Source organism: Mustela erminea, chromosome 19, assembly GCF_009829155.1.
Source record: "Mustela erminea isolate mMusErm1 chromosome 19, mMusErm1.Pri, whole genome shotgun sequence".
In the NCBI taxonomy this organism is placed as follows: domain Eukaryota; kingdom Metazoa; phylum Chordata; class Mammalia; order Carnivora; family Mustelidae; genus Mustela; species Mustela erminea.
In genome coordinates, this window is record NC_045632.1 from 49,275,602 (window position 1) to 49,288,636 (window position 13,035).

Consider the following 13,035-nt stretch of genomic DNA (forward strand, 5'->3'; position numbering starts at 1 on the left):
CCCAAAGGTTAACAAGCTACACGTTTTTCAGAAGGAAAAAAAATAAAACCAAAAAGATAAAAATTCAAAGCTTAACAATTAAAACATAATTAGAAAAAACTAAAAGACTAATTTTGTGCCAACACTACCTTATGCTTGTACTTACAAATTCAGATGGGGATTACAAGAGTAGGCTTATGAAAACATGTGTTGGTGCGCCTGGGTGGCTCAGTGGGTTAAGCCTCGGCCTTTGGCTCAGGTCATGATCTCAGGGTCCTGGGATCAAGCCCTCCTCCATCAGGCTCTCTGCTCAGCAGGGAGCCTGCTTCCCCCCCCCACCCCGCCTACTTGTGATCTCTCTCTATCAAATAGATAAATAAATCTTTTAAAAAAAGAAAAAAGAAAAATCCTGCCAGCATGCCAATTAACAGGGTTTTATTTTCTTTCTTTCTTTCTTTCTTTTTTGTTAAAGATTTTTATTTATTTAATTGAGAGAGAGAGAGAGAGATCACAAGTAGGCAGAGAGGCAGACAGAGAGAGAGGGGGAAGAAGGCTCTCTGCTGAGCAAGAGAGCCTGATGTGGGGCTCGATCCCAGGACCCCAGGATCATGACCTGAGCCGAAGGCAGAGACTTAACCCACTGATCCACCCAGGCGCCCCTACAGGGTTTTATTTTCTTTAGGAGGAAGAATTTATAGAGAACATTTGTTTATTGTGTTATTTATCTCAGTAATGTATGTTTTCTAAAGTAATAAGCTCTTATTCCTTTTGAATATAAAATATATATGTGTGAGAATGTGTATATTTGTAGGGGGGAAAAAGGTGCTTCCCTGAGCGTAGTTCTTTGGGTTGCTTTTTTTTTTATAGACATGGTGCTGCCCACTTCTGACAAACGACAGAAATAGCAGGCTCCCAAATACCCATCCAGTACTTAAAATTACCATCCACTTGTTTTATAAAATGAAATATGAAATTTGTGCCATTAATAGAAATATTAATACAGCCACAAAATTTATTTATCAGGAAATTTAATGATTTCTCCTAACAGATATTCACTAGCTTTTCTCACTCTCTCTGTTGGGCTGATGGTAAAATTGTAATAAATCTTTCTTGGGTATCCTATATGACATATGGGAAGTAATACAAGCCAAGAAAGATTTCTAAAAACTTTAAATATGTATTTCTAATGGCATATCACACACTTCCTGCATTATTTTGTAGGATTTCCAAACTATTAAAGGCTTCCTGTCAGTGTTCTGCTACCCCCTACTGGACAACTAAATAGTTTCAGTGTGATTTCTGGCAGCAAAATAACATTACTAATTCACATCACCAGGAATTACCTAATGGATCCCCAAAATGACTGATTATCAGAGAAATGGTGTCTTTGCAATGGAGAATTCTGAAAGGTATTGCCTAAGTGGTCTAACTTATCACCACCAATACTGAGTGTTACTGATGTCATGTACTGGGGAAGACCAAACATCAACAATGTATTTGTCTAGGTGACTAATCTTAAGTTAGTCATGAGGAAACTACGCAAAATTCTGAACTAAGGACCATCCTACAAAACAAATGGGCTCCTAAAAACATACAGCTAACCCCTGAAAAAGCAGCAGTTAGGGGCACTGCCATCTGTCCACCCCACAGTTGAAAATCTATGTGTAACTTTAACTCTCCCAAAACTTAACTAGTAATAGCCTACTGTTACCGATAACATAAACTGTCAAATAACACATTTTGTTTATGTACTACAAGCTATATTCTTATAATACAGTAAGCTATATGAAAGAAAATGTGATTAAGAATATTGTAAGAAAAATACATTTATGGTACTGCATTGTATCGAAAAAATATCTACATTTAAGTGCACTTGTGCAGTTCAAACCCGTGTTGTTCAAGGGTTGACTGTGTATGTCAGTGTCATGAAATACTTAAAATGAAAGGCTTTAGAAAGGAACTTAACAAGAAAAGACTAAAAAGACTAAATGCGAGAGTGTAATTTTACACTGGATGTTGGACTGAACAAGTAAAACAAGTTATATGAAGAATAGTACTGAAATAACTTAAAAATTTTGAATAGAATCACAACTAGAACTACTTAAAATATGGGCTACAAAACTAGTTGTTACTGGTCCAAAACAAGATGGGTACAGAAAATTTAGGTTAGTATTTGCAAATTTGTTTAGCAATTTGACAATGTCACGACAGTCAAGACATGAAGGTGGACTCACTGTGTTAACCAGAACATAGACCAATTCGGGTACTGTCAAACTGGCCAGCTGGTCACATGTGACATAGCGTATTAGTCATGTGCAGTGAGACATAATGCATATGATAGTTTAGGGTTATTTTATCAAAACCCAAAAATGTGATAAAATGCAATGATTTTTTTTAAATGTAACCATTATTTTTATAGATTATTTTTACAATCATTTTAGTTGTTAACCAAGTGTGACTTTTTAAATTCATATTAACCGTTAACCAAGTATGACTTTTTAACTTTACAGTTTAAACTAAGTTAAAGAAAGTAAAATTGGTATTATTTTCTTAATCCTAATGTACTGATAGCAAAAAGAGCCTCACTGTATATTTCTATAAAGAAAACACATCTTCTGAATGCAACAGTAGTGGCAAACCATGTGATGATACTGAGAAGTAATTCCAAAGAAACAAAGGCCAACTGAACTCAAACTGCTTTTACTTCATGAGCCCTCACAGAGTTTGCTTGTTGACCATTCAGTGCTAAAACCATAGTGAGTCAGTGAGTTCTTTGCAAATGTTTTGGCTAATGGAGCAACGAATTCATCAAAACTTCAGTGGCATTTACATACAAAACACAAAGAAATTCTAAATCAAAAGACTTCTTTGAAGGAAGGAGTACTGATCTAAAAAGCCAACAGAAAGAGATGTAAGATTCCAAAAATTAATATTAGTGTATTGTAGTCTTCTGAGAAAGAAGCATTTTTGGTTGCTAACTAAAAAGAATAAGCCACTGCCAAGATATTAGTAAAAGACTCTATCAATGATGTCTGCTTGGAAAGCTTGGTGAATATGTAACAAAGAAGGTGATTCAAGTGCAGTATTCCAGGGATGCCCCAGCTTGAAGTCCTCAGAATCTGGCTTATGACAGTAAGAACAATAATCAGATTAGCAGAATGTTTTCTCAATGTGATTAAAGAATGCCAGGTTATCATTAACATAAAAATTAACATATGTGTGATTTAAACATGACAGTGATATGAAGGATTCTTTTATTGATTTCTGGCTGACAGACATAATTGACACCGATCTCTAAAACAAAACTAGAATTACATTGTCAACAAATGTAATCTGAAGTTTAAGTGTATGCAAGAGTATGTTCTAACAGCACAGGCGCAAGACAGAAAAACAGATTAGATTAAGGAGCCAGCACTAGAACACAGAATTAAGACACTGCTTACCGAGAAAAATCTTGCTGCCAAAACAAACAACCCCACTGTCCCTAGTACAGTAGTAAAAACTGTAAATTATGTAAGACTAATGCATTAAATTTTTCAATGACTGTCTCTATGTGTGACAAGCTGAAAGCTGATCATAAACGTACACACGTTACTTTGCATGCTGAGGTACCACGGTTATGCAAGGGGAAAATGCTAAGAATGATGAGCTTTCAAATAAACTTAGTGTCTTTTTTTTTTTACTTTTTTTTTTTTAAGATTTTATTTATTTATTTGCCAGAGAGAGAAATCACAAGCAGGCGGGGCGGGGGGGGGGGGCGGGTGAGCAGACTCCCCACTGAGCAGAGAGCCCGATGCGGGGCTCCAACCCAGGACCCTGAGATCACGACCTGAGCCGAAGGCAGAGGCTTAACCCACTGAGCCATCCAGGCACCCCAACTTAGTGTCTTTAAAAAAAAAAAAAAAACCAGTTGGGTTTCCAATTTTAAAGGTCTTAATTAAACAGTAAAACTTGGCTTATTTGTCTGATCTTGGTATTTTTAATAATCTTAAGAGTACTTTCATGCAATAAAATATTTCAACATGTTCTTCAGTAGTAAATAAATTACCAGGGTAAAAATGAAAGCTAGAAGGCTGGAGAAACAGCGCTTCTACAGATAAACATGTTTCACTGAGAGGCACCTAGGTGGCTCAGTGGGTTAAGCCTCTGCCTTTGGCTCAGGTCATGATCAGGGTCCTGGGATGGAACCCTGCATCCGGCTATCTGCTTAGCAGGGAGCCTGCTCCACCCTCTCTCTCTCTGCCTGCCTCTCTGCCTACTTGTGATCTCTCTATCTCTCTGTCAAATAAATAAATAAAATCTTAAAAAAAAAAAATGTTTCAGTGAATGTTTTGAATTCCATTTCCTATCACAAGACTATCTACACACAGGGGAATGCTTGCATAAAGAATTCCTTATTTCCACTGAACTCTAACTTAATTACAACTTGACAGAATAAACTGATGAAACTGGCTACTGATGAAGTATTGAAGATGAACTTTGAAAATACAGTATCACTGATTTCATTTTATATAAAAGTAAAAATAAAAATCCTGAACTTACTGAAATAGCTTAAAAATCTTTATTTCCGTCTTCATGAAAATATCTCTGTGAGATGGGTTTATGACAAATGTTATTTTAAAAAAAGAAAAGAAAAGAAAAGAAAACCAACACAGAAATAATTTCCATGTACAGTACCCTCCAGTAGTACTGTCATGTACCCAACTAGAAGCAGTAAATTAATAAGAAAGAAAGGAGTTATTCCGTCACATTAAAAACCAAATACAGGGGCACCTGGGTGGCTCAGTGGGTTAAAGCCTCTGCCTTCGGCTCAGGTCATGGTCCCAGGGTCCTGGGATAGAGCCCCAAGTGGGGCTCTCTGCTCTGCAGGGAGCCTGCTTCCTCCCCTCTCTCTCTGCCTGCCTCTCTGCCTACTTGTGATCTCTCTCTCTCTCTCTCTCTCTGTCAAATGAATAAAATCTTTAAAAAAAAAACACAAAAACTAAATATACACAGCATTTATTCAAAGTGTGCATCTAGATGTTAAGTATTGAGAATTGATTTTTTTTTTTAAAGATTTCATTTATGGGCGCCTGGGTGGCTCAGTGGGTTGAGCCGCTGCCTTCGGCTCAGGTCATGATCTCAGGGTCCTGGGATCGAGTCCCGCATCGGGCTCTCTGCTCAGCAGGGAGCCTGCTTCCTCCTCTCTCTCTCTGCCTGCCTCTATGCCTACTTGTGATCTCTCTCTGTCAAATAAATAAATAAATAAAATCTTTAAAAAAAAAAAAAAAAAGATTTCATTTATTTATCTGACAGAGAGACAGAGATCACAACTAGGCAAAGAGGCAGGCAGAGAGAGAGGGGAAGGAAGGCTCCCTGTCAAGCAGAGAGCCCGATGGGGGGCTCGACCCCAGGACCCTGAGATCATGACTGGAGCTGAAGGTAGTGGCCTAACCCACTGAGCCACCCAGGCGCCTGGAGAATTGATATTTTACTCTTAGTCTGTTTCAATTATAGAACGTAAAGGTATAAATATAACAGTGATTTCCCATACTAATTATTTATACTCACGCTCTCGGTAAACAGCATGTGTAACTATACAAATCTTTTCCTATTCCTATTTGATGATCATTTTGACTGTTTTATTGAAATGTCAGTTAATGTCTATTGAATCTCATTGTTAAAAATCTGAGCTTGTATTTTCTACAACTTTTCAATTTAGTTTTCTAGCTATTCCTTTTTATTGTGTCTTACAAAAGTATTGGTCTGCAACAGGTTGAAATTTTAAAATCAGCCTCCTTCACCACAGATGTACATTATACATCTGTGGTGATTACACATATAATCTACATTAATGTGAAATTTATACATATAATCTACATTAATGTGAAATTTACTAGATGTGACAGCTGCATTGTATCATAAAGGAGAATGCCCTTTGTTCTTAGGGAACTGCTAACATATTTAAGAGTGAAGTGTCATGATGTCTACAAGCAATTCTCAAATGGTTCAGGCAAGACAAAAAAGAGAAATACAGACCTAGACGGAGAAACAGGCAATCAGTAATGTGTATAATAAGTATATGGGTGATCACTGTAAAACTAACTCTGGCAACATTTCTGGGTATATTTCAGAAGAAAAACTTGGGGAGAAAAAAATTAAAAAATAAAGTTTTGCTCCATAACCTTTATAAAACTAATAATGTCAAATTCTTTACACCAACATTTGTATTAGATGAAATAACTGAATAGATATTATTTTTAAAATATAACTTTGGACGCAAATTCTATTTTCAGAGAGCATACAGGTCTACTTAATTACTGCCAAGGAAAATAAATGTGACCACCTATAAAATTACTGACTGGTACCTTATCTGTTCTCATTTAGCTCTAAATTATAGATCTGCTGTTTTCAAGTAATAAAAGTTAAATAAACAGGGAAAAGGAAATTCTAGGCATGTGGCTCTCAGCTAGAAAAGCCAGGAGGTTATTAGGCTTCTACCATTTTTTTAAAGTGGTAACAAACCTATAAATCAATTTAAAAAATAGTATCAAGATCAGGAAATAATACAGGAACTGAATTTCTCTCCTAGTATTTTCAATTTTTACCTGATTTCAGGTGCCTCAGTGGGGCTCAGACTTCACAGGTAAGAAAAGTAATAAAGGGAAAAATGACTCAGCCAAAGTCACAAATCATGACAACAAGAGGAACCGAACATTTAACTCTTACATTTTCTTGTTTCTGTTCGGCCAAATACTTCATGATACCCACAAGTACACCACCATATGTGAAAGGACCTTTCCTCCCATGGTCCCTGATAACTCATGGAGCCACCGTTCTCCTGGAGTGAAAAAGAGAGCGCTTCCCAAATATTACGAGGATACGGCGCAATGAGGACAGATGTCCAACACCATTTAATACGATGTGGTTTTGTTTTTAATTTAAATTTTTTTTAATTTTGAAAAGAACTAGTTCTGAAGTTTGTGAAGGTAACCTTACCTGACTTCTTCACCAGCAAAATCAAACACCTTAGTGATTTTAACTTTTTCAGCTTCTTTCGGTTTCTCAAGCTCCTCGGCTCTGACCAACGATTTACTTGAACTTGTCTCTTCAGTATTCTCTCCTCTCTACAAAATAGGTAAGAAATGCAATCCGTTTCACATAAAGATGAAACGTAAGAGAACCTTTCCACCATTCTATTACGGCTATTCTTAAATGTTTCATCTCTAAATAGTTTAAGACCTATCAGAAATTTATTTGATTAAAAAGGCTAGGGAATGCTTTGCTTTTCACATGCAAGAGTGATTATCAAAACGGATCCGGTTTGATTTCTGCTGTAAGCACTGAATCTCATTTTGGAAATAAAAACGTCTATCTGGGGAACGTAGGGTACTTCTGGGGAAGCTTACATCTCATTCAGTTATCAACTTACCTTAACTTGTGTACTTGTGGGCCCTTTAGGTTTGGGTCGCACATCATTGAGGAAGCTGGCCCACAGCTCGTCTTCCTTCTTCCTCCTTGCAGCCTCCGAGCCCAGGCCTTCTTCCTGCTCTGCAGCTGCGTCTCCCTCCTCACTGCTACTTCCCTCCGACTCCTCGTGGGCATCCTCCTCTTCTTCGTCTTCTAATGAGAGGCCACCTTGTTTTCTCTTCCTAATCACCAGTGGTCACAAGAAAAAGGAGAGACAAGACAGATCAAGCAAAGTGATTTCAGTTATCCCTTCCTCAATTCCAAACATAACACTGCAAACCTGAGAAAACTTTAAAATCCGGGGACTACTGATTAACACCCACCCTAGGGGGAAGCAAGGCGGGTAAGCTGAGATTCTGTGGAAGAAAACAAGAACTGAGCTCTCACAGTTAGCAATTTCCCCCAAACACTTAGAATCAAAATGCAGTGTTCTATTTCCAAGTTAGGATCAGCTATTTTCACCAAGAAAACACCCAAAAATCACCTCGCTGAATCTGTCCAGAAAGTGTGTTCCAAGAATATATACCCCAATTGGAGAAGACTTCTAATAACGCAAGCCTTAAATTTATTTGCAGTTTCTTCCTAGAGTTCTCAGGGAAGAGGGGTGGGAAACCCATCTTTTTCTCCCACTTCCTGAAAATTTGACAGCTGGACAACAGAAAAACTCAAGGACAAAAGAACTGGGCCCAAGACCTAAAAGAGTAAATTGTTTCTTAGTCTATTTTGATTTCAAGTGAATCATCTAATACCTAAAATTCTTTTTTTTCCTTTTTTATAAACTATAACCTGTTTTTTGGCTTCAATGCCCAGAAAGAAACACTAATCAAGGAGAGGTAACAGATTTCTACGGAAGCTTTTTATATCTGAGCAAAATAACCTGTCAGAATTTTCATAATTGCGGGGGGGGGGGGGGTCCTGTAATTCAGTACCAGGCCTGTGGAAGGTAATTTGCTAATCTTTATGAAAAATTTTTTTACTACAGATTAACTCCGGATCAAATAATTCTACTTCTACAAATCTGATTTACAGATGTACTTGTACCTGTATACAAAGCCGTAACAAAGAATATTCACTGCAGTCTTGTTTGTGGTAGTAAAGACAGGTATAATCTCAATGGTCCTCAGTAAGGGAATACTTACAAAATGCAAGGTGGACCCATATAATGTAACATTATGCAGTCACTGGAAAGAGTAAGGTACAGCTAAATGTACTGGCACAGTACACATCTCCAAGATACGAAACAATGAAAATGAGAAAATGAGAAACTGTAAATAGAGGATGCCACTCTTTGTTCTGGAGGGGTTTTTTGTTTGTTTTTTTAAGGAGTAGGAAATACATGCCTACCCACACACACAAGCTGTCTCTGACAACATAGTTCTTCTGAGGCAAAGAAAGCAACAAGGATACACCGAGGGTACCCATTTTTGCAGTAATTGAGTTTTTAATTTTTACCAAGTATACGTGATACCTACTAATTTTTTTTTAATTAAAACTCAAAAACTTTTAAAGCTTCCCCGAGACTAAGAATTTAATCCTAAGGGCGCCTGGGTGGCTCAGTGGGTTAAGCCGCTGCCTTCGGCTCAGGTCATGATCTCAGGGTCCTGGGATCGAGTCCCACATCGGGCTCTCTGCTCAGCAGGGAGCCTGCTTCCTCCTCTCTCTCTCTCTCTGCCTGCCTCTCAGTGTACTTGTAATTTCTCTCTGTCAAATAAATAAATAAAATATTTAAAAAAAAAAAAAAAAAAAAAAAAAAAAAAGGAATTTAATCCTAAGATGTCACCAAACGTTTCCCTTGAATAGACAAAGGTAAGAAGCCCCTGTGGGAAGAACTCATGAGACCAATCCCAGCCATCTGGATCCTGTGACAGTAGCCCCTGACTTCTAAGGGCCTTGAGGGCAGAATCACCTGGCCGGAATGTTCTGGGCCTTTCTTTTTTTCCCTTTGGTTTTCTGTGTCTGCTCTTCACCATCCACTTCATCTTCCTTCACTAATTCATTTACATCATCTTCACTATACTCTCCACCTGCAATCACATAATAGAGTGGTCAGACATATGGGAATAAAGGTTTTCACATCAAGACAAAACATTTTCTTTCATTAAAAATCAAGTCTAGTACTTTCCTCTATTCTCTAAAATATCATTTTCTTAAGGAAGTCTTCCCATCCCTGAAGACTAGGCTAAGTTCCCCTATTCTAGGCTTCCGTGACAGGCCAAATTATCCTCCATAAATGTACCCACTTATATTTAATGTTTGCAATTTCTGCTATGCTCTACATACCACGAGGACATGGATCTTGTTTAAGTATGTGCTGAATGAATGAATAGAAACTGCAACTGTACAACTAAACTGTTCAAAGAAATTAACGTTCCCACTGTATCTTGGATATCTTTCAAAAGTAATCAAAAGAGACCTGACAAAAAAGAGGCCTAAAGACTTCCAGTTAGACACAGCAGAAAGAACAAACATGTCTAGTTCCCATCTTTAAACACTAACAGTCAGGGGTCCCCAACAAGAGGGGGTCACCTGGACGACCAGGAAAAGCACACCCTGCGGACACCAGTCAATAAATCCCGTCCACATTAAGATTCAACTGGATTTTTTCTATTTTACTTCATGTAGCCTTTTATTTGAAGTATAACATCCACACTGAAGAACACACAAGTCTACTGTACTGCTCAATGAAATTACACAAAGTGAACACACTTGTATAACCAGGCCCAGCTCAAGAACCAGAACATGAACCAGCATCCCAGAAGGCCCCTCAGCATCCCTGGAATGCCCCGTTCCAGGCATCAGCCACTCACCCATCCAAGAGCCATCCTGACTCCAAATACCAGAGATCAGCTCTGCCTCTCTTTGACCCTTAAACAAACAGAAGTCTACAAAATGCACACTCAAGTGTCCGGATTTTTTCACTCAACAATCTCTGTTGGTCACCTATACTGTTTGTTGTAGCTCTAGTTTATTCACTCCCATTCCGAAACAGTGTGTCATTGCGTGACACTGTGTGTTTATCCATTCTTCTGCTGATGAACAATAAGGCTGTTTCCAGTGTGGGGCTATTACAAATAGTACTGTTTTGAATATTCCTGTACATCCAATCAGCTTCTAAATATTTCACTCACAATCAATCAAGGGCCACCAAACACTTGAGGAAAGCCTCCAAAATGAAAGGCAAGACTGAAAACAAAAAAGGAATTCAGGAGAAACAGAATTTTAAAAAACCCAACAAAACCCTTTATAATTCTGATACCTATGTGGCTCAGTGGGCTAAGCTTCTGCCTTCAGCTCGGGTTATGATCTCGGGGTCCTAGGATTGAGCCCAGAGTCAGGCTCTCCGCTCGAGCAGGGACCCTGCTTCCCCCAACCCCTCTGTCTGCCTCTCTGCCTACTTGTGATCTCTCTCTCCCTGTCAAATAAATAAATAAATAAATATCTTCTAAAAAAAAACCCAAAAAACAAAAAACCTTTATAATTAATATCCTCAAAGCGGGTCCCTGGGTGGTACAGTTGGTTAAGGGTCTGCCTTCAGCTCAGGTCAAGATCCCAGCATCCTGGGATCAAGTACAGCATTGAGCAACCTGCTCAGCGGGGAGCCTGCTTCTCCCTCTCCCTCTGCCTGCCGCTCTGCCTGCTTGTGCACTCTCTCTCTCTGTCAAATAAATAAATTAAATCTTTAAAGAAAAATAATATCCTCAAAGAGATAAGAAAAAATATGGTATTCCTGAAATAGTGACTTAAACATTTTTCAAAAAACTTTAAATTTGGGGGCGCCTGGGTGGCTCAGTGGGTTAAAGCCTCTGCCTTCGGCTCAGTCATGATCCCATGGTCCTGGGATCCAGCCCCGCATCGGGCTCTCTGCACAGCGGGGAGGCTGCTTCCTCCTCTCTCTCTGCCTGCCTCTCTGCCTACTTGTGATCTTCCTGTCAAATGAATAAATAAATTAAATTTTTAAAGAAAAACCTTAAATTAAAAAAAAATTTCTTGAAAAGTACAAATATGATGGCAGAGATTTTTAAAAAGAACAAAGCTGATAAGAAGGAGCCAGTCATGTGAAAATACTCAGAATACACATTCAAGGCTGAATACCACACACCAAGTGGTAAGTGAAAGTGTTTCCTGAACAAAGGACTGAGTTCCAGGCTAAGATGGCAGTCTGAAGACATAAATGTCATTCCACTTCCCCTGAAACCCCAGTAAAATCATTACAGCAAAAAGGCTTAAAAAGCACAAACCTACAAGCTAAGTAGATACGTAGCTGCATTGTACTAGTTTATATTTGCAAAAAGCAACATAGGAAGGATAAACAAAATACTAATGAAAATAGATACTTTATAAGGGTCAGGGTCAAACAAAGTGGGATAGTCAGGGGTAGAAGCAAGAATTCCCTGTGTTTATCTTTCCGAAGAATTTTGAAAAGCCCTTAAATTAAGAACAGTTTAAATAAACAAATACTTGTTTGAATAAATGTTTGAAGCAATAACAAAACTGACAAGGGAAGGTTTTATTCCAAAGACTTCAGAAACAGTATTTTGACTATCACCCTTAGCAAGACGCACTGTAATGACAAAACAAACAAACAAATAAAAAATCCTATTCTGTGTAGTAATATTGATTTTGTTTTTTCTTTTTAATTTTATTTACTCATTTGAAAGAGAGAAAGAGCATGGTGGGGGGCAGAGGGAAAGAGAAGCAGACTACTCCCCACTGAACAGGAAGCCCAATGATTAGGGCTCCATCCCAGGACCCTGAGATCATGACTTGAGGGGAAGGCAGATGCTTAACCGGCTGAGCCACCCAGGCACCGAATGTTGGTATTTTGAAACTATTTCCTTTATATAATAGGCTAAAGCAAGTAAGTATTATGTTTATGTCAGGGATCCAGATCTTCAAAGCAAGAGAAATAACCCACGATTATAAAAATCAAAGAAATCTGATGAATATTCAAATGTTAAAACTGAACTAAAATATCAATGTGAGAGGCGCCTGGCTGGCTCAGTAGGTGGAGCAGGCAACTGCTGACCTCAGGGTTGTAAATTCAAGCAACATGCTGCATGTAAAGATTACTTAAAATTCAAATCTTTAAGAAAAAAAAAGTATCAATATGAACTCTCTTTTTAAGATAAATATTTTCTAGTTCTGTTCACTGAAATGGCATAGAAACAATGTCACTTTGGTAGCAATGGGCATCTGTTCAGAGTCCAGATTATATACCTTGATATGATTCATGATGAAAAGGGCTCCCAGCTAATTTCAGGTCTGAGGGAAGGAAAGCACAAGGTGAAACTGGGACATCTTGCTCTGTCAGAAAGCAAGGAAGCTATTTAAGAATAAAGGGTCACATTAAAAGGATATAGATCCAGCCCGAAAGAACTCCTAGTGGCCAAAAGTGATGACTTGGGCATTAAAAGGAGTAACTGTTAGTAGACTAAAACACACTGAATCAATAAAATCTGTAAATCCTTTATGTTGTTCTTTAAAAAAGACAAAAAATACATTGTACAGGGGTGCCTGGATGGCTCAGTTTGTTAAGCATCTACCTTTTTCTTGGGTCATGATCCCAGGGGTTCTGGGATTGAGCCCCGTGTCTGGCTCCCTGCTCGG

The 13,035-nt window shown here is 38.3% G+C and overlaps 1 protein-coding gene across 1 annotated transcript in view; it reads right to left on the reverse strand.

Annotated features, from left to right (window-relative positions):
* The window catches only part of CFDP1 (craniofacial development protein 1), a 127,071-nt gene that overhangs the window by 106,697 nt on the left and 7,339 nt on the right, over window positions 1–13,035 (reverse strand). Inside the window, exons 2-4 of the mRNA XM_032323232.1 lie at window positions 9,335–9,452; window positions 7,391–7,610; window positions 6,958–7,085 (exon numbers count right to left, since the gene is read on the reverse strand). Of these exons, the coding sequence (XP_032179123.1) occupies window positions 6,958–7,085; window positions 7,391–7,610; window positions 9,335–9,452 (466 nt within the window). The remainder of the gene's footprint in view (window positions 1–6,957; window positions 7,086–7,390; window positions 7,611–9,334; window positions 9,453–13,035) is intronic.